Source organism: Elgaria multicarinata, chromosome 2 (assembly GCF_023053635.1).
Source record: "Elgaria multicarinata webbii isolate HBS135686 ecotype San Diego chromosome 2, rElgMul1.1.pri, whole genome shotgun sequence".
NCBI classification, from domain to species: Eukaryota; Metazoa; Chordata; class Lepidosauria; order Squamata; family Anguidae; genus Elgaria; species Elgaria multicarinata.
In genome coordinates, this window is record NC_086172.1 from 23,578,201 (window position 1) to 23,600,726 (window position 22,526).

The 22,526-nt window shown below is 42.1% G+C and overlaps 1 protein-coding gene across 1 annotated transcript in view; it reads right to left on the reverse strand.

The window, feature by feature from the left end:
- The window catches only part of PARD3B (par-3 family cell polarity regulator beta), a 542,042-nt gene that overhangs the window by 229,644 nt on the left and 289,872 nt on the right, over positions 1-22,526 (reverse strand). The window contains exons 17-18 of the mRNA XM_063116135.1: positions 17,252-17,458; positions 15,534-15,792 (exon numbers count right to left, since the gene is read on the reverse strand). Coding sequence (XP_062972205.1) covers positions 15,534-15,792; positions 17,252-17,458 — 466 coding nt within the window. The remainder of the gene's footprint in view (positions 1-15,533; positions 15,793-17,251; positions 17,459-22,526) is intronic.

The following is a 22,526-nucleotide window of genomic DNA, read 5'->3' on the forward strand; positions in this document are numbered from 1 at the left end:
CCTTGCCTCTTCCCTAGTTCAGGTTCGGGATGTCTCATCTGAACTAGACCAGAAAGAAGATGGACAATGCTGAGAGCCATACACAGATCTCTCGCCCTCACCAAGATGATTTGTTTCCTTGGGATTTCTTCTGAAAGAATCAATTCTGGGTGTGTGTGTTGGGGGGGAGGGGGAGATAGAGGCCACATTCACACATAAGCTAAGCCAGGATTTGTTTTGCCTAATTGTGGTTTGTTTAAATGTCCAAATCCCAAACTGGGCCATAAACCCCAGATTGGAGCCATGTTTGTTATTGGTTTACGAATCCTAGATTGGTTTAACCATAGTGTGTCATTATGTCTAGGATCCGGATTTATTCCTGGTTTGTTTTGGCCAATGATCAAACTTGAAATTGAAAATGCTGCATAGGTTAAATGATACTCAGTGGCGCATTGCCAGAACTTGGCCTCCCCCCTTCTTTGTTCCACTTGGCAACAATCTTTTTTCCCTGCCTGGCTCCTCCTTGTCAAGCCAGCCCATGCAGGTTTGCTGCTACGTTGTACGGAGAGAAAATTTAAAGGGACCTCTGCCTACTTAACTAACATCTATCCTGGACTGCACATTAAAAGCAAAACTTCACACTTAGATAGTTACCATGATTGTTACATCCTTGATAGGTATTACTGGCCTTTCTTCACAGGTTCATTGCCCCACCCCCAGCTTTGGGGAAATCTTACTTGTGACCACAAGTTAATTAGCACCTCAGACACTTTGATGGTTGCTTAAAGTACCCAGAAAACTTAGAGGTACCAATCTTTAAGATGATGTCACCTGGGGAGGTGTTGGGATGGTTGAATGTCAACAGAGTAAATATTCACATAACTGTTCACCTCTGCTAATCCAGCTGTGTTGGTAGGAATAGATCTCAAGAAAAAAAAGGAGCAGTCTTGAAGAGAAAGCTTTTTCTTGCTTTGTGTGGTGTTAAGGTAAAGTTGAGCAAACTTGGGAATCAAACCCTCATTGAGTGTGTCTACAAGGGGAAGGGAGGTAAGCTGTTTTGGCTCCTGTAGGGTTCAGAGGAGCTAAGAAGCTCTGAGAATAGTTCTGCACTCTGTTTCTGCAGCTTGCTGGTGAGGCTATGCCAATCAATGAGCACTGCAAAGGCATCTGGGATATCAGAGGTCTGGAGAAAAACAAACCAGGATTGGGGAAAGCAAGCTATGGTTTGTTTGCTTGCCTGCAAGACTCCCGCAAGACTGAACCTGGCTTGCGTAACAAACCATAGTTAAATCCTGACTTGGTGTTACATTTGCGCTCTCAGAGAGAGTGAGAGAGAGAGAGAGAGAGAGAGAGAGAGAGAGAGACTGACCCTGTCAGACAACATGCTAAACCATGCTGGTTAACCATTTTGCGTTAACCATTAAGGCTTAGAGTGTCATGTGTAAGGCGTTTCCCCTAACCTGGTTGCTACATAGCCACATTCTAATCATTTTCACTAACCACGTGTTGTAACAGTGTTAGTGGCCCTAATCACACCTTAGCATGTTGTCTGTATGGTCTCCACAGTTAAATCACCACTATCATAGAACTCAGCGGCAAAATCAGCCAAAATTGGCCAAGCTGCTCTGCCTGGCTCGTGGGATCTCCGCAGTCAAGATCTGCCTAGCAGCTCCAAATGTGGCAGCTGCCATTTTGCGTTCTTGCCCTTATTCACCACACGTAGCTCACAATGCCAGGTAAAGGTCATTGCCACCATAATTCAATGAGCTGGAATGCTTGCAGGACGAAAGGCCGGGACAGAGCACATAGCTATCGTGACGGCTGCTGGGAGATGCAGCAGCTCTCGAAACAGTTACCAGCTCTCGGCACGGGCATCGCAGCTCTTGGCATGGGTGCCTGGAGCCACGGGGGCACTCAGCATGGGTGCCTGCAGGCGCCACAGCCCCGACCAGGAAATGGCTGCCTAGTGCCATGCGTGCTGCAAGGAATGCTGGGATGCTGAACGGACCAGTTTGGAGGACTGAAAAGGTCAGCGGAGAGAGATGAAGTTAGGGTGTGGTTGGGCAAACCGAGTAATGGGCCGTGATTCCACGGCCATGTGGAAGCAGCGCTAGGCACGGTTAATGGTAACCACAGTGAGTTGTGGTTAGCATAACTATGTGCCCCAAAGTGTCGTCTGAACAGAGTCTGAGCATGTGAATGTGTTTGCGTGTTGGGAAGGACAGAGATCCAGAATGCACCTGGCCTCTATTACTTTGATTTTCTTAAATTTTATTTTTTTAGTGAAAACTGCTCTCAAAATTGCTGTCCCCAGTCTTGGAGCACCTTAATATTGCATTCTTGTTTTATAAATGTTATAAAAATGTGAGACTCAAAGGTATTTTCACATAGCCAAGTCTGCTTCTGCATCAGTGATTTCCAACAATTTCCTTTTTGGCCATGTTAGCATGTTTTCCACAATATGCCACAGCTACAAGAATGTAAAATAAATTTCCCTTGTTATAGTCATACCATGTCTTGATTTCTTTAGAACTCCTATTCCAAACCCAAAACGATTCCGCCTTTCTCTCCAACCTGCATGAAAGCCCCCGAACAGGAAACCCGTCTTTTCAATGTAGCAACAGAATTACTTTCAAGACAATATAATGGTCGGATCTAATTAACGCCCCTCTGTCAACGGAAGGCATCTATCAACAGAATGGGGAAGGGGTGATTTTTGGCAATCCCCTTCTGCAGCCCCCCCCCAAAATCTATTCCAGAGAGTTGAGGGACCCTCTGAGGCAGATTTAGAGGGGGTGCACGGGGAGGGGGGACTGCCATAAATAACTCTTCCCCCATTCCATCGGCAGGTGCCTTCTGTCAGTCAAAAGGCACTAGTTACCTACCACCCCACATTTTTTGTCTGGACTATAACTGGTAACCCACAGACCAACCAGCTGGATGGGGCGGGAGGGGCACCAATTATAAGTATTCCTATGCTCAGCCTGACCTTACTCCTTGGACGTTTATTTATTTAACTCTTCTCTGCTTCTTGCAGAAGTACAGGTGATATAAAATGTTAAAGGCAGGTTTATGAAGCAAACGCTGGAGGCAAGTAGCATGTGGACTCTTCAGCATTGAAAGAAGAAGCCCGGCTTTGCAGTATGAAGAGGCAACTTTACCGTTGCTGATCTTAAATGTACAGAGAAGATCTCAGTCAAACCGACTGCTAGCAGGAAAAGGAGGGAAACAGGGAGATGGTGGGATGGGTTAGTGAGTCTGCAGGGCAAAGCTGTCTACGGCAGATGGATTTTGTCTCTTTGCTTTGCTGGTCACATTGCTGCATGACCTGCTCATCCCCAGCAGCAAAACCCAGACAACATGCAGAGTCTGACGGATGCAGATTTGGACTTGGTAGGGAGCTGAGGTTGAGCTCAGTGGCAGCTGCTTGGACTTAACCTGGCAGATAAGAGGCCCTGCAAGATGATACTGAAGTAGGAACTGCATGAGGCATCTCTGGCCATGCTCATCTCACTCCCAATGTTTAGGTGAGGGCAGGGCAGCACATCATCACAGCTACAACCTGCAGTAGTCATGTGGGCCCCGGAGAAGAATCAGGTGAGCATGCAGTTGCTGTGGGTGTCCAGGGCTTCAGTCCTGCACTGCACGAGCCTACCAACCTCATAACATACTAGCAGGCCGTGGCACATCATCTGAAAAGCACGCATGCATGTAAAGAAAACACAACAAAAAATGAAGAAACCTGGGCTCTACCCATGAGAGTTATTATCAGTGTGCCTCTGCCTCGTTTCAGAACCTAGCGATGAAAGGAGAATCAGAGTTACCTGACAATATAAAACATTTATCCAGAGAAGATGCATGATTACAAGTCTGGTATAAACATTTTTTTCCCCGTGCAACATTTTCAAAGCATATTTTACACATTTGTAGAATTTGATGTGCTTCTAAACTGAGCAGACATCACAAAATGCCTAGCGGTGCAGTTCCTCCAGCAAAAATTCAGAAATGTACAAATCTCTGTAAAATAAGGAGTATCTCTACAAGACATATTCGTAATAGCAATTTCTGAACGGGATCTGTAATAGAACGAATCCCATGCTATTATGGCAAGTGGGGAGTAAAGCCAGTTATCCACTCAGAACTAGGAAGCTGCGTGCCAAATCAGTTTTCACCACCCAGTGGGTACAACGCACTTCTCATACAAATCAAGAAATTAAACAGCTTACGCAGAGTCATTGCTGTAAAATTGACAAGATACATAATAGGACGATCTCGCAGGGAAAAAAAGTATGTTTACGTTTCAAGAGTTGATGAAACACTAGTGTTGTATGGGATGCTGAAGCTGTCGTTTTCATTTTCAGCTGAAATTAATATAGCAAAGATGGAGTTTATAACAAGGAAAACAAGCCCAAAACTAGTGGAAGAAGGCTATATTCAACCACTCTACTGCAATTATCACTGGATTGAGCCCAACATGATTGAGTCCAACATGATGCCCTCCAGATATTCTGGATTATATGTCCCAACAGTCCAGCCAATTGTCAGGGATGCTGGGAGTTGTAGTCCAAAACTTCAGAGGGTGGTGCGACCAGGTTGGAGAAGGTTACCTGGGAAGAGTCACCACATAATTTATAACAGTATTTCTATCTTTAATCTGCAGCCGTAGTTCTCAACCATCTTTGAGCAGAATCAGCCATTTCATGTGGCTCATCACTGGCGTACAGTGCTTAAATTTACTTGACCGTGTGATTTGTTCAAGGTTCATATATGCAGCTCAAGATAGTATGGCAGCCATACAACAGATCTTGCGAACCCTTTAGGAAAAGTCCGCCTTTATGTGCTTGGCAACAAATTCTGGGATGATTTGGTGGGGCTGAAACTTGTTTCATAGACTTGGTCCATCTTTACTCAGTGGTCTCTCCTGCAGTGTTCAGAAAGCACCTGGATCTAACATATTTTACAGTTATTTATTACAACCAAGTAGCTATCGCATTAACAGGCAATGGGTAAACAAAAGGAAACTGTCTTGGTGCCTTTGCTCTAACGCAGCCTTCCCCAACTTGGTGTCCTCCAGACGTGTTGTTTTGCCACTCCCATCATTTCCAGCCATCAGGGCAAATACACAATAATGAAGTTGCTGTCCAACGCATCTGGGGAGCCCCAGTTTGGGGAAGGCAAGGCATAGAGTTAAGAAGGAACAAACTATGAGCATGGCTAGGGATCGTCCCTGTGCATCCACATGATGCACAGGGCATCCTGGTAGCAAGGAAGGATGATTCCTCCATCTCCCAGGGATATCGTCCTACCCTTCCATCCCGCTTTTCCCCGCGGTTTCAGGATGACCCCGAGAACGCAGGACATGTGGCCCGCTGTTGCGGTTTTGTCCCGACTCCTCACAAGTAACCGTGAGGACCCGGGGCACGGAGCTCCTCAGGAGCTCTGTGCCCATCTGGGGTGGGATTGGGGGAGCGGGAGGGGTTTTCTTTTTTTTAAAAAAAAAACTTACTTTTTGCGTAGGAGCACTCCTGCACTCATTCTCGATTAAAAAATAAATGGCAGGCACAACACCCTTTTCCTCCTGGGACGTTGCGTGTGCGTGTAGACAGGGGGGACGATCTTGCGATCATAAAATCGCGAGATCATACCCCTCCACCCCCCTCGTCTAGACATGCCCTATGATTCCAATTATTTAGATGGGTACCTCTTACTACCAATCACATGGTTGGGGGGCTTTTATTTTCAGGGTAATGTATTATTTAACCCACCCTACAACAGACTGCACCTCCACAATTGGAGCTGAGGCATCGTTTACAACGATGACATTCCTAGGTTTTAAAATAAAAACTGAGACAGGCAGTCACTGAACCATTTTCAGGTAGCTTTGCTAGATCGCTTCCAAATATCAACTGTGTATTGTTTGTGGACCCATCACTATGCACATGTGCAGGATGTGGGCTATTCATTATACCCACAAAGCTAATTTTGCGAGGAAAGACATTTTGAGATGATCAAATTAAGATAAAGCCAGACCTCCTAAGGAACAGTATTTAGACAAATCTTAAAAGAAAAAAAAATGTACATAGGAGAGATGAAAACTAAGGAGAGATGAGAAGGTAAAACATTGAATGACAGATTGCACTAAAGTAAACAGGAGGTCTATGTGGCCTAAATATTAAGGGGATGAAAGACTGAACAGAATATTCATTTACTGTGCTATTCTATGCATATCTACTTGGACAGAAGTCCTATTGTGTTGAATAGTGCTTACTCCCTAAAAGTGTAACCGTAGTGTATAAAAAATGCAGGCCCAACTTGAGTAATTTCTAACCCCCATTTTGAGGATCAGAGAGTGCATGCGTTGGAGTGCACTCTAACATATGAATCTATTCTCTTACTACATGAAGGCTGTATAGAGATTATGGTTGCATAGGCTGGAGTGTAAGGAAACAATGCCCTAAGAACAACATACAAAGATTACAACAAAATGAGTAAATAGGAAGGTTGTGCCAGTTTTCTGTTTAAAATGACTCGTTTCACACACTCAGGGAAGATGGCCCAAGGATGCTTTCATTCATCTCCGTACTCTAAAGTTCTCTTCCCCTTCTTTCTTTCATTCTTTTTTTCCTTTTTGTAATCATGCAACAAAAGGTCAACCTACTGAAATATTTCCTAGATCTTATTTTCATCTTTAAAAACAACAAATGTATTTTTAAATGATTAGATTAATGATTGTATATCTGTAATAATCGTGGCTTAAAATGTCAACTGGATTTGAGATGACTTTTTCATTTAATCAGCGTCAAGATACTATAAAATAAATGTTCCTCTGGTCTGATTCCTTTGCCTAGCATGAGACAATATATCTTTCTCTACAGTAGGTTAGAAATAGCATTACCTCTTGACAATTTGTACTTAATGGAGAACCCATTTGCATTAGCGTTGCACCTCTACCTCTAGTTGTTTGACAGCGTTCAGACAACATGATAGTCAACTGTGGGGTAATGATAAACTAGACAGTTGTTTATCTAAGGGGTAGTCCCCACACAACGTAATAATAATCAACTATGGTGTGGATTAGGATCAGTGTTGAGTTGACTATTCGTCCATGCTGACTTGACTCACTCATCCCCCGCCCTCTCTTCTCGCTCAGCCCCTGCCAGCTGGACTCGGGCAGCAGCCACCACTTTGATCACTCTTGCCTTGTGACTCTGTGGCTGATGAAAAAACCAACGGTGGCTGAGGAAATAACCAACAGTACCCTCCACAGAACACGATAACCAATGGTAGTCAAATAGTCAACTCTGCACAGCGTTGGTAATTTGCAATGGTTATTTCAGCCAAATAATCAACAACTGGTTAAAAATCTCCCTCCGCACGACGTAGCCCATGATAGGTTAAATAACCAACAGTCGACTAGTTAAACCACCATTGGTTATCATGCTGTCTGAACCCAGTCATTCTGAAAGAGACACACCTACGATCTGCACAATGCAAAGGAACCTTCCTATTTAACATGGAATGGACAACCCCTGCTCTCCCACCCATTCCCCAGCTATCAGAGAGGTGTCTTGGATGTAGATAATGACGTTTGCTTCATTCACAGGAATCTATGCTAGGACATGGAGGTGTACAGGAATGAAACATAGAAAGAACTTTGGGCTGAAGCACAATGACTCACCTTGTTTCATCATCATATTCCCCCTCACTCCAATTCCTGAGGTGTTTTGCTTTTTTTAGCCATAAATTGTGAAAGCATTTGCATTGTGTTGTTAAGCATTATTTCTCTGGCCACCATCATTCATAGCCTCATTTTCCCACAATTTGTGCCATTTAACAGGCAAAAATGATTCTGTTGAAAGCTTTAGAATTCTATGTTTGATGACTCATGGACACTCATCAACAAAAGTATGTGGGCTGCCCAAGACAGGCAAATTAAATACCAACATGGGCAAAGAAGGCCACAATGAGGGCAAAGGAGGAGGATGAAAATGGTACTAAAGCTATGGATTCCACTTATATCTTGGTCTGTAATGTGAAGTGGAAAAATATGAATAGATGTGTGAAAGTTTGAGGCCTACAAAGGCAAAGTAAAAAGGTTAGGTGGGTTTTTCTGTTGGGAGGGGATATTCCTCAGAAGAGTAGTTAAGCTTCATTTCCTGATTAAGTTCCATTTTTCCAGTTAAGTTTCATTTCTTCAAGACCGAAACAGTACTTACTGTTTGGGGGGAAGAGGCTATAAAACAGTGAGAGAGCCAGCCAGGAGAGAGGCAGAAATGACCAGAGCATAAGGAAGGAACAGAAAGAAGCAGCTTGAAGACATTCAGGTGCAGCTTAGGGTAAAAGAACTTGTGTTTTTGCAACTTTTATTTCTTTTAATGCCTTTTGTATGACTCAAGCTCTATTGAATAAATACCTTCAATTATAATGAGCTCTTCTTAATATATTAGTAAACTGTTAAGTTAAACCTAAAGTGTGTGCCAATCACAGCTACGGCCTAAACTCCAGGTTACTGGGAAGTTACAAAGAAGAAAGATTGGAGTCTTAAGGGGGTCCAGGACATAGAAGAAACCCTGACAATGTGATAAATATACTACCCTCTGTATAGAATAAGATTTAAACTGAATGTATTTTTATCTATTTACTTCCTTCTTTTCTCTTTTTCTTCTTCTTGTTGGTTTGGTTGATTTTGTTTTGGAAAACTAATTATATATATATATAAAAAAATGATGCCAAGAAGCAGCAGAAGCAGCTACAGGGAACAAAACAATAACAATCAGAATCAAAATAATGTGGATGTTTAGCAATGGGCATGTTTTCTGGTAACTGGTTTAGTTATGTCAGAAGTGCTACTGTCAAACCAAAAGTCAAAAAGAGGAACCTGACACTGAGCTGTAGAGAGTCATAACGTCCCTATAATTATTTTTGCTACTACAAATTCAGGTGCTACACTCCCGATTTTATTCTCCAGGTCCCTTCTGTGTTGTATTCCTGCCTGAAAAACTATGTGCCAGTGTTCTTTAAAATGTCCCAAAAGATTAAAAATGAGGGATGTGCAACCCCAGGGATCTCGGGAACAGTGACCCAGCTGGGAGTAGGAAAAATACTGCTATAGACTGGATCACTGTTGCACGCTTGCACCAATACTGCAGCTTTTGAAAGCTCACACCATACTAAAGATTCTTCTTATTCTTATTCTTATTATTATTATTATTATTATTTATTTATTTATTTATATAGCACCATCAATGTACATGGTGCTGTACAGAGTAAAACAGTAGATAGCAAGACCCTGCCGCATAGGCTTACATTCTAATAAAACCATAATAAAACAATAAGGAGGGGAAGAGAATGCAAACAGGCACAGGGTAGGGTAAACAGGCACTGGGAAGGGTAAAACTAACAGTATAAAGTCAGAACAAAATCAAGTTTTAAAAGCTTTAGGAAAAATAAAAGTTTTTAGCTGAGCTTTAAAAGCTGTGGTTGAATTTGTAGTTCTCAAATGTTCTGGAAGAGCGTTCCAGGCGTAAGGGGCAGCAGAAGAAAATGGACGAAGCCGAGCAAGGGAAGTAGAGACCCTTGGGCAGGCGAGAAACATGGCATCAGAGGAGCGAAGAGCACGAGCGGGGCAATAGTGTGAGATGAGAGAGGAGAGATAGGAAGGAGCTAGACAGTGAAAAGCTTTGTAGGTCAACAGGAGAAGTTTATATTGGATTCTGAAGTGAATTGGAAGCCAATGAAGAGATTTCAGAAGTGGATTTTTTAGATTATGTTGTAATAACCTAGCAAAAGCAGAACAAATCTTTTACTTAAAGAGTTTGTCCAGCCTGGAGAGAATTCACCCTGCAATTCTGGCAAGTTTTCCTAAGGAAAAAAATAAATAATATTCATTTATTTATTGCATTTCTATGCCACCCAATAGCTGAAGCTCTCTGGGCCACTCACAACAATTAAAACAACAATATGCAGCATAGAACATAAAATTTAAAGGCATAAAACTACATTATAAAAGTAAAAACAAAATGAAACCAAGCAGCAATGCAGAGATTTAAAATACAATGGAGGAACAGGAAACTGTGTTGGAAATGTGCAAAAATTGAGAGCTAAGTATCTGTATCCTGAGAAGTTAGTTTTTAAAGATACTGATTCAAGACAATCTCCTAAAGTTTCTAACTTAACCCCCTCCCCATTAATTTAATTAATTTGGTGGCAGTCCTGTCTAGTTGCACACTCTCAAACAAACACACACACACACACACACACACACCATGCTCTGCCTCTTTTGAAGTTCACGTTTTTGGTCTTTAGTTCTTTCCTTTTTATCCAAACAAGTTGGAAGCTGGGCTATGACTTGCTCCCCAAATATAGGTCATCTTATTATTAAAGTATATTAATGAGAAGGCTATACTCCCCTATGATGCACTGGTCTAACTCGTTAACGTTAATGAGATTTATGCATGGATGCTAAGAGAAGAATAGAACCCCAATTAAACAAATAAACCTTTAGCAGTATGTACATGTGCATTTTTAATAAGAAAATATTCCTCTTGTCTTTGCATTTGACAAACGATAAACTCAACTAAGGAGTAATCAAGATTGCAGGGGTAAGAAGAGGAGGATGTCATAAAGCAGCCTTTATTTTTTTTAATGGTATGACAAATGAGTTATGCATATATTCCCAGATTAATTATTGCATCCATTCCCTTTGCCTGCAATCACTAAAACATGGTAGTTTTATTTAACAACTGACAGTTTTGTATAGCAGATATAAATCAGGAAAGAAAAATTAAAAATGAAGGCCTCACAAAACCTTCTAAACAGCTTCTGGTTATAATTTAGTTCTCTCTTTGCAGTGCTGTTTTAGACATTTATTTCCATCACTTTCCTACCTACATTAAACGGTATTAAAAATAGTTAATTATGCAATCGCGGGGCCTGGGAGAGTCAGAGAGTTTGTTTACACACACACACACACACACACACAGAGGCTTTCATGTGGGTATTCTTTTCTGTATTGACAGTTGGTTCATGCAAATATATTGCATGCCTGGTTCCCAGCATTTCAACACCTGGTATTAGGTGCTATGGGCATGTGTGAGTGGTGGTGGTGGGAGGAATGGGGGCTGTAGGCATTTTATCCAGGTTCCCCACTCTTCAAAAAAGGTGATTTGCACTTCCAAAGCTGATAGCACCAATGACCTGTGACAATCTGGTTAAGCGCATGTGGATTTACACACAATGCATTGTATGACCGGCCAATTACTGGTTTGCATCTGTTGATTTAGGATGGTAGAAGCCATGCATTTATGTATGCCACTAGATTCATATTATGCCACCTACTCAGGAATACTATTACAGAGTTAACTCTATTGGTCATAAAAAGTACAGTTGTAAGACTCCTCATTGAATAATGAAACTGTTTCTTCTCTTCTAGCTAAAATGAAACATTAAAATCACTCAGGTGCTTAGCTCAAAGCAATACTGGCAAATTAGGCAGCCAAAAAAAATGGCTCATACTGTGAAAATGAAAGTAAATACTCAAAGATTAATTGTTAGTAGGAAAATATAACATTGCCAAAGAAGAAAATAGCGGTTACCGCTCATATTAGGTACTTTATTAATTCTCCTGCAAACTTAATATAGCAACGCATAAGAGAAAGCCGCTTGCCACTGAAATACAATTCTAGGACTGTCTATCCATGCTCCCCAGCTGCCCCAGTACTACCACCACCAGCTCCACAATAAAGCTAACGGAATCGCAGAAAGAGAGATACCGCTGCACCACCACCAACTGTGTTTTAAAATATCTGCATCCTGACTGAAGATAAAATAAGAGGCTTCTGGGCTCTGCATTCTACACGCATGGCTATTCTATTGGCGGCCTATAGGGAGCTAGCTATTAAAATTTCATTGGTATGGCTGCAGTCCATTAGCTAACTTACCTTCTTGCCCATAAAAAGTGAAGGGTAAACCCAGGAATTTTACAGCCACTATCTGGAAAAGCCAATAACGGGGCTGCAGTCACATTACATTTATTATACACCATGCCTCTAACAACTGCTCTGGGATCAGGCCACAGAGCAACAGTGTGTACCATGACAGATGTCACGTTCTCTTGGTGATTTAAAAGGTTCGGCTTTTATTTAACTTAATTTAAAAATGAAGTCAAAGCTTCAGCTTTGCAGTAAGAAAATGAACTGACTGCGATGATTTCAGATCAGATAACTAAACTAACCAGGCCACAAATTAAGAACTTAATACCCATCATCCATTCCAGCAAACTCAAGAATATGCTTTCATATAAGACCCTTTTGGATGAGCAAGCACTGCGCTAAGCATAGTTAAGCACTCAGAAAGTGACAAACGGATTACTGTCTTCACACTGACCCAAATTGCGTTCGTTGGGGTTGTCATAAGAATATGGAAGATTAAAGTTCCTGCTCTGCTATATATAAAACACACACACACACAACATGCAGTTTGCACAGTTGTCACAGCATGATTTGTATAATGGTTTTTCTGAAGAACCATATTCGCCTTGACAAAATTTAATGCTGAGGTAACCTTTAGCAAGAAAGCAAACATCTTCCAAAGTAATGTCCAGAGCCTGCAGGTAAATAGCAACTCCCTTCATCTCAAAGACTCTGCGCATTTTGGTTACCCGTCCAGCCAAACATTCACCTTTTAAAATTTTGACTGTCCACAGAGAAAAGTAACATTTAGCATTTACTTATATTTAAGCCCCGTCTCATGCCTTGGGTAGGAAGTCTCAAGGAGAAGCGTCTCTCTTCTTGAAGCATGCTGAAGGAAGACTTGAAAGTGCATGGCACAGAACACACTGGGCAGTATCCAATGGTACTCCTACACAGAGTAGACCCATTGAAGTGAATGGGCCTCATCGAAGTACGACTACTACTGGATACTGTCCAGTAACATGAACTCTCCTCTAACCCAAATTGGCACCCTCTGGATGTGTTGGGACTACAACTATTATCACCCCCAGCCAATATGGTCATTGGGCCATGTTGGCTGAGAATTGCACTCCAACAAATCTGGAAGGTGGCAGGTTGGGGAACTTGGAGGAGGGGGGACTTCAGAGCCGGAGGGTGCTACTGCTGGCAGGAGAAAACTGGGAACACCTTATGTGCATATATAAAACACTGCATGCAATGCTGTGGATTATAGCCATTGCACTTAGCAGAGCAATTGTACAGAACGTAGTTGGGAATGCGCCTGCAAGGTGAGTAGCATGCTCATCAATCAATCAATCACTTTATTACGGTCCGAGACCAGCACAACATTAATCCAGCAACAGCAACCATACAAAGTAGTACAGATCCTTAGTTCCCATCTCCCAGAGATTTAACAGTCCTCCAAGGTTAATAGGTTATGACATGTCCTCATAGCCAAGTGGCAGAATTTAGCAACCTTATAAGTCACTGAGGCGTTTCTATCGGCAAGGAGAAACTTGGTATAAAATTCTTCAGTGTTACCTGGAAAGTCCTGCAGTAGAGGATGGATTAAACCTGACCGGGCCAGTAGCATGCTCATAAAGGGGAGATAGACAGTGAGAGACATTCTGTGTATAAAACCAGGCCCTAAGGGGTCCTTCCTGTATTGTCCTTCATACATGGAACAACATCCACCCATATATCTAAGGCAGGAAAGAAATTCACATAGTGTTTCCCTGTTACATCAATTTAGATCAATATTCCTCAATCTTGTACCTTCCAGATGTTTTGGATTGCAGTTCCCAGCATTACTGACCATTGCCCATGCTGGCTGGGACTGATGGGAGTTGAGGTCCAAAACATCTGGAGGGCCACGGATTTGTGAAGGCTGTATCAGGGAATGCATAGTTCCTTCTGAACTTCCCTGTGCCCTTCAACCACCTGGAAGGGCCTTGCCATGATCTCCTTCTCTATGTCTCGATGACAGGGAACACAACATGTTTCGTGATTGTAACACACCCACAGCGCACCATCTCAGGAGAAGTGCACCAAGCTCAAGCCTTACAGACTTCTAGAAAGATAATGAAAACATTTTTGTTCTGCCATGACTGATTTTCTGGTTATTTTTTTAACAACGTTTGCTTTTGATCCAGTTCAATAGTATTTGAATTTATAGTTTATATTAGGGGTGTGCAAAGTGGGTCTTGTCTGCCTTGAAATTCGATCTGGAGCTCTGTAGAGGTGATTCTCCACCTCGATTTCAAAGGGGGTCCTCTCTCTCTCCACCTCGTTGAATTGCCCATCGAAGAACCATTCAGTATTCAAGTAACCGGTATTAACAGAAATGCTTACAGCTCCGTCATTTTTAAAGATAAAGAGATAAATCTTGGCAAAGTGATGGCTCTTAAGGAGGGCTTTAGCCCCACCAAGTTTAAATCAGATCGGTTCATGCTTTGATTTTTTAGGAATTTTTGAATGGAAATTAACAAAAATGTTTACATCTGCGTAATTCTTATAGACAAAGATATGAAACATGGCAACGTGACAGTTTGAACATGCCAAGTTTGAATCAGATCCACTCATGCCTTGATTTTTCTGGAATTTTTTTAAAAAAACTTTCCCTCCAGCCTTCTCCAACCTGGTGCCCTCCAGATCTATTGGATGGAGCCCCTGAAATAAAGAGCCTGCATGTGCCTGACTCAGGTGTAGAAGCTTTCTCACTCATCATGCCAGCCAGCCAACCCAGCAGCACTTTCACACTGTGAAAATGTGGATGATTGACTTCCATGAGTCCGAGTAGAAACACAAGCCCTCTCCCCTCCCCCCCCCAGAATCAGCAGCCAGTTAGTGTTTCTCACTCCCCCAAACACTGTGATTGGAGAACATGATCAGGGACAGCGCTGTGGCTATTCCTAATTGGTTAGCCACAGATGTCAAAATCAAAGCTACCCCTCACCCCACTCAGCATCTTCCAAATACAGAGATATTCAATTTAGATATTCACATACGGACACATAGAGCAGGATAATTCCAGAGACTTTAGAAGCTCCAATTGGGCACGTCTCCGCTCTGATATTAATCTGGCCAATCTCTGCTCTGGAAGATCGAATTCTCTGCAGATGTTCGCAATTACCAGATAATTCTGGGGTGGAGCGCACACCCCTACTTTATATTATTAAGCTCCTCGATGTACTTTAAACTTAATGGGTTGGATCTAGACTGGTCATGCTTGGAGTAGATTTAGGGGACTTTAGTTACTAATGACTAAACGAAGTATCATTGATTTCAAGGAGTTTACCCTGGGCATGACCAAGTCTGGATCCAACACAAAGGCTTTATCTGTTATGACCTGCGTTTAGTTCCTTCTGAAGAAAGGTGGGACGTACATTTCACTGTGTACCCACTGTAGAAATTGATTAGTGCATAAACAAAATTAGCATATGAAGTTGCCCTCAATCAAAAGCTAATGTGGTTCAGTGGATACAATGCTTGGATTGTACTTGGAAAATCATAAATTCATCAATTTTGGCCCCAGGACAAAAAAGATAAATAATTTCAAATAGCATTAATAGGAAAAAGAAATAAAGATGTAACAAGGCCTTTTACCTCAACATGGCACCCAAACCTTTCTTCTTTGTTTTCCTCTCTGGATCTTCACTTTCTTCTTTCTTGTCCTTTTCTTTACTTTTAGATTTGCTCTTTAGATTAGATTTTTTACTCTTTTCTTTTGTTTTCAATTTTTCTTTGGTCTTCTTGTGTTTCTTTGCCTTGCCTTCAGCATCCTCTAACTCAGAGTTCACGTGAAAGGCTGATTCAAAGTTCTGAGCTTCCTGACCAGAGAGAGAGCTCTGATCAGACATACCATCTGCAAAAGAAGAATAGACCAGAGACAGTCATGAAGAAAACATACAAATGGAAACTGCAGGGCTGGTGACCATATATGATGTCTTATAATACCCTGTCATCAAATTGTACATATTAAGGAGACCATCAAATATGTCCAGCCAATCCCACCATGACTCTGTTGTTAATTAAGAATGGTCACATTACGGGTTCTTATTTTCTATATGCAGATATGAAAAAGCACTATCCTTCCTGATACCAGGCTTGTCAAGACTTGTGAGTTTTTAAAATATATTTACTGCCTCTTGGGACATACAGAGGCAGAGGTTATTCAAGTCAAGGGACTAACAGAGCATAAATGGAACTCAAGATTTAGGAGCGCACATTTGGGGATTAGAGCTAGACCAATATTGTTAAATCCATTACAGAAACATTGCAAGGGCACCCCCTAAGTGGCAATTTCCCAAGCCTCCTGACTGGGTGTTGCAATGCATGAGTTTTCAACATGTGGTTTGTGAGCAACAGCTAACTCATGATGCAACCTAAGGCAGAGATAGCACCAACAGCATCACCACCACCACGAATTTTATTTATTTAAAATTAATTTTAGACTGCCTTTAGGGGGGAACTCGGCCAAGGCGATATACAAAATAAAACAATACAAAACAATTACATTTAATAAAAACAATGATTATAAATAAAACCAACAGACAATTTGTTTTAATAAGGCCAGTGAAAACAGATGGGTTTTCAGAGCTTTCCTGAAGGCCTGCAAGAAAGGGCCTGACGAATCCCCAATGGAACCTCATGCCAGAGAGCTGTGGGGCCACTATGGAAAAGACCCTTTCCCTTGCACTCATCAACTTAACCTCCCTTGATGGTGGGAAAGTAAGAAGAGCCTCTGCTGATGGCAACAGAGTACAGACGGACTAGTACAGGTTGAGGGAGTGCATCAAATAACTAGGACCCAAACCATTTAAAGGCTTTAAAAGTTAAAACCAGTACTTTAAATTGGGCTTGTAAACACACTAGCAACCAATGCAGCAGGGGCAGTACCGGTCTCGCATGAGCCAATCAGAATATCAACCCTAATCTCTACCGTATTCAGGCAGGTGTATTCTGCAAGAGCGGACGTTTCCAAACAGTCGTATTTGAACCCCAGCCATGCTTCCAGAGAAGTTGGGATGAGCCCCAACTCTAGAATTGCAATATAGTTCCCGCAACTATCTATAGGGCCTTTCCCATTAGTATGTATAGTGAGCTTAACCAGCACCCAACATACACTGGATTCAGGTCTTCATTGAAAGCACCTGTCAACCTTCCCCAACCTTGTTAGACTACAACTCTTATCATCCGTGACAATTGTCATGCTGACAGGGGATGATGGGATCTAAAATATCTGGCATTGGGGAAGGCTGAAAAAGTATGTTAGAACTAAGTGGGCAGACTGAAATGGAAGAGAGAAGTTTCGAAGTACTTACCATCTGCCATATCTTCGGGTCCATCATAAGACTTGTCAATGGCAGCTCTGAAACTCTCATTACACCCTCTGCCACGGACCATATGAGGCCGGGGTCTGTAGAAAGGAAGCTCATTCTTTTTCACTTCAGCAACAGCTGTCTGGAGACTCTCTAAGGAACTTGACTTCTTTAAGCCCAGGGTGGGACCAATATCCTTGCCAGGAGATTCTGCAGTAAGAGAATGAGAGAGAAATATTTAAACTACACAAAGTAGTAATAAAATTATACACATGTACATGTTTTAAAGAAGAGTTCCACTTGGTACACCTATAAAATGTTAGATCCTGCAGTTGCAAAACTGGAAGTCACCTCTCGCTTTCCAAAACCAACCAGGGCTTTTAAGTCTCATAAATTAGATTTGTAAACCTCATAGGTATAAAAAAAATCTAAAACACACAGTCTGGAAATATATGTAACTCAAAACAGTGCTACTATTCTGTGCCTTCAGGGGATCCAAAATAGCAGAGGCTAAAAGGAGCTATTTCATCAGGCTGCCAGTCTAATTTCATAACTGACACGGGATTTTGTTAGGATGAATGAATTCTGGTTTTGAAGCAGAAGTCGCTTTCCTGCAATGGCCACAGAAATCCCAAATCCATGTGCCAGGTACACTGGGACATATCGGGGGTTGCTTTTTATTGCTCAGCCCTTTTTAAAAGAAGCGAGTTTTTTATTAATTGCTTTCCATTAAGTAATTTTAACTCTCAAGGGTTTTTTTGGGTGGTGGTGTTTGCCACGACACAGGCTCTGAACACCAGGCCGGCCGTGGCTACTCCCTGCTCAAGCCACTTGATATGCCTGAGGCGAGGGACAAACACCGCCTTTCACCAAACTATGTGGAGAAAAGGGTTAAATGGAGAAGGATTTCAATAATAAAATAATATGCTGTGAATTAAATGTGCTGAGGTGAAGTATTGTCAGAGTGGGTGCTAAATGTATAAACTTCAGATGATAAATGCCAAACTGACACGTGGGATTTATTTTTAAAGTTCACAAGCTTTGTTTCAAAATAAAACATTTAAAAAACTTTTTGAAACCTTTCATCCAATCCTTTCACTCATTCACATACGCACTTTCCTTTCTCTCACACAATCACTCTTGAGCTTTCTTTATTATCAGTATTAATATACTTCAACTATGTGCACACCACACTTTTCCAGTGAGGGAGGAAGCAGCAGCCAGGCACCTCTCCACCGTGCCTGGGTCCAGCTCCAGCTGAGAGCCCCCTCCCTCCTGCTACCAACTGTCTCTGCAAAGGCCACCAGTGAGGGAGGAAGCAGCAGCCAGGCACCTCTCCACCGTGCCTGGGTCCAGCTCCAGCTCAGAGCCCCCTCCCTCCTGCTGTCAACTGTAACTGCTGAACTTTGCAACTAAGATTGTAGTGCCTGAATTTGCTTTCCCCTCCTCCTCCTCCCTCCCAATCCCCTTTCCTTTTGTGTCATGTCTTTTAGATTGTAAGCCTGTGGGCAGGGACTGTCAAGAAATACTTTTGTAAGCCACCATGAGAGCCTTTTTTGGCTGAATGGCGGCATAAAAATCCTTAAATAAATAAATAAAAATAAAATAAAGACACCACTCTCTACACTGAACCTCAAATTCTCCAGACCTTAAGTACTCCAAACACAGAGAGCTAACACACAGAGAGCGCTAAAGACTCTAAGAGGACCTAAAAAGTCTCCTCAGTCCCCTCAGTCCCCTTATATATCACTCCTGCTCCTCCCCAGACATTCTAACTCCGCCCACTCAGGCCAACATTCTAAAAACCACAGACTTACAAACTCCAGACATACATTTGGGAACTGTCTTGTGGGGTGTAACTCCACAGGGGGCTCCTCAGAAAGCAAGTCAGTATTTCCCATATATGGAAGCCCCACCATTGACTTGTTTGAGCCAACCAAGGGGACTGTCCTATGAGGGTTCAGGAAGAATAGAGTAGGGCCTTTGGAGGGGATTCAAATGGATTGGAGAGCATCAGAGGACAAAGTGCTTCATGAGAAGAACCAACGCAAGAGAAAGTAAGCCCAGAGAAGAAGAAAAGGAAATCAGAATAGGAACAAAGAGAAGAGGAAATTTAAAAAAAAAGAGAGAGAAGAGAGATGGGAAGGCGTTACAGACACCAATGGCAAGGGAAAGGAGGAAAAGAGGTGTGGTGAAATGGGAGAGCAGAGTTGAGAGAGAGATGCAATCATATAGGAGAGTGGAGAGTATTACAAGATCCAGAGAGAAAGGAGTGATATAGGGTGCAAACTGTACAATGTGGGCATAGAAAGGACTGGAAGAGCTGTGGGGTGGGTGAGGAGAGAGAGAAAAAGGGAGGTAGCAAACCTAGAGTTTTAGAGAGCAATGTAGTGATGCAAACAGAGAGACTGAGCATTAGGGGGTGCAGAGAGACCTGTATGTGAGAAAGCCCCCCAAAAGGAGGGAGCTGCGGGTGTGGAGGAGAGAGAGTGCCTTTGCTATGAGATGTAAGGAAGGAGGCTTAACAGAGAGGAGTTGAGAGACACCAATGATGGTGCAGAGACAGATGCTATGAGGCAGAGGCATAGAAAGAAAAGGGGGATTAATAGAGAATGGGTAAAAGGATCAAAATATGCTAAAATTGGAACAAAAGTCCTTTTCTCTGGTTAATGCTCCCTTGTGGTCCTAGCAATAAAAATGTAAAACTGGTCTCAGATTGATTCAACCTGTTCAGCCATGAGATAGAACAAGATTCTTGTAAGGTGGAGGCATTTTGGATTGGCATTTTATCACTCAGGTATATTGCAAAGTCAAGTATTCCTAATCAGAGGCCGAGGTGCTCCTTCTTCCAGTTAGGACTTAAAACAAACTTTCCCATGTTGGGTCTTGGCTGATAATAGAAAGAATGCTGGCAATTCAGTTTTTTTCTTAAGAGTAATAGTTTGCTTTTAGCATGGACCTGAATTAGTAAACTGGAGAATCCTTGCAAAGTCTTCAATAACTCACCCCAAGCTATGCCTGCCAAACATACTGCTATGCTATCAAAGTATCAGCATGGTCTCCATGAATTAAACATAAATATTTCTAGGAAGACGCTGATTAATACATATTTCATTGCATTTTATGAGACAGCATTAAAAAATTAAATAGGAAAAATAGGTGCTCTCTCCTCCCAGCCAGCCACTTCCTTTCTGTGCATCACCTGCATGGCCCACACCGGAACCTATTTTGTTCAATAGTGTCTGTTTAGGAATAATAATTCACCAGGACTTTTTAACTTGCAAAATGTCAAGGAAGTAAAGAGCTAGATATTGGATGCTTCCACATGAAGGGCTCCTAACAATCCCAATCAGAAGGTATTGTGGAACAATTCCATCTTTTTTTCCCCTTAACTGATTTTTGGTGGTAAAGAAAAGGAGGGAGGGGAAAAATGGGAGGGCTATGATTGGACAATATCATCAACTCCTCACCCTCAAACCTGCTAAAATTCAGTGAATAAGGCAGGGTGGTGGTAGCGTAAGCTTTGTTTGGAAGCCTCCATAGATGATAGGTGAAGCTTAGGTGAAATGAGTGCATAATTAAAACTGCAAAATGGGTTTTATGTAATTTTAAAGGGGAGGGGAACCAACAAAACAATGATATATCCAGGTTCCTCCATAAGCTATAAAAGAAATTAAACATTCAAAACACTGTAGAGAATGTAGATCTTCAAGATGCTAGCCCTAAGAAAGCTAGAGATATTCACTGTTCCATATTAAATGTAAGAAACCATGCAGTAAGGAGAAAATGTAAAATTGAGATTATCTAAAATAAGAGCAAGTGATTAACGGAAGAAGGATAGGAAAATAAATAAGGGTAAGAATTGCCACCAAATGGCGAAAGATCAGCGAAAGGCAAAGCAATTTAACACTGCTGTTCCCCTAGGGATTTTGACATCTAGTGTACAAAAGAGAGAAAGAGAGAAACCAGTTTAAAGGGAAACCTGGTTGCTAGGTCACAAAGTGCAAGCTTCCTTTGTTCATTAATTGCCATTGTGGAGACTACCATTATTGCCAAATTAGCAACTGCTGAAATGGATTTTGAGCACTGCCTTGCTTGCAACATAAAGGTGCTTAAAATTATTCAAGGCATAAGCATCAGTGAGAGGTACAGCAGTGCCCATTTGAGGCTGGGAACGAACAACAGAAAAGAGAAGCATAATCACAGAAGAAGAAACAGATAAAGTAAAAGCTTTTCTGATCAACAGAGAAAAAGCCAGGCTGCTTTTCAGTGAGAAAACAGCTTTGATTGCTAGCTTTCAACAGGAAAATCACAACACAGCTCAAAATATAAGATTCCTCTTGCAGGCTTAATCTGAGCCAGAGCTGAGCCTTGGGACCTACTTCTCACTGTTCAGGCTCATCCTTGGCATATATATTTCAGAGAGAGGTGGATAATAAGGGCAGTGCCTCTGAGCATGTGCCATGTCCTTTCCTTGAACACTACATTCCTCTTTGGATAAAGAGAAACTAGCATATGCGCAAAACATGTAGCCAGACCTGACTAGAAAGAGAGGGTGGGGTAAAAGGAAGTTAGGGTGACCATATGAAAAGAACAGGGTTCCTGTATCATTAACAGTTGCACTGAAAAGGGAATTTCAGCAGGGGTCATTTGTATATATGGGGAACCTGGTGAAATTCCCTCTTCATCACAACAGTTAAAGCTGCAGGTGCCCTGCCCTCTTTTAAATCTGGTCACTCTAGTATAGCTCCTGCACCTTTAACTGTTGTGATGAAGAGGGAATTTCACCAGGTTCTCCATATATACAAATGACACCTGCTGAAATTCCCTTTTCAATTTGTTGTTGCTTATTCGTTCAGTCGCTTCCGACTCTTTGTAACTTCATGGACCAGCCCACGCCAGAGCTTTCTGTCGCCACCCCCAGCTCCCCCAAGGTCAAGTCTGTCACCTCCAGAATATCATCCATCCATCTTGCCCTTGATCGGCCCCTCTTCCTTTTGCCTTCCACTTTTCAATACAACTGTTAAAGATACAGGAGCCCTGTCCTCCTTTTCATATGGTCACCCTAAAGAAAGTGTAGATACAAACTCTCCTCTTTCTAAATCCCACAGTTGGGCAATACAGAATCAAAATTCCACAAAAACAAGCAAGCTTTTGAGATCCCCAGAACTCTTCATCAGGCGAAGTATTTCAAAAAAACAGGAGATGTGGCGGGGGGAGGGGGGAAGAGAGAGAACAGCAGAGTCCAAAAATGTTGGCCAGGTGCTGTGGCCATGAG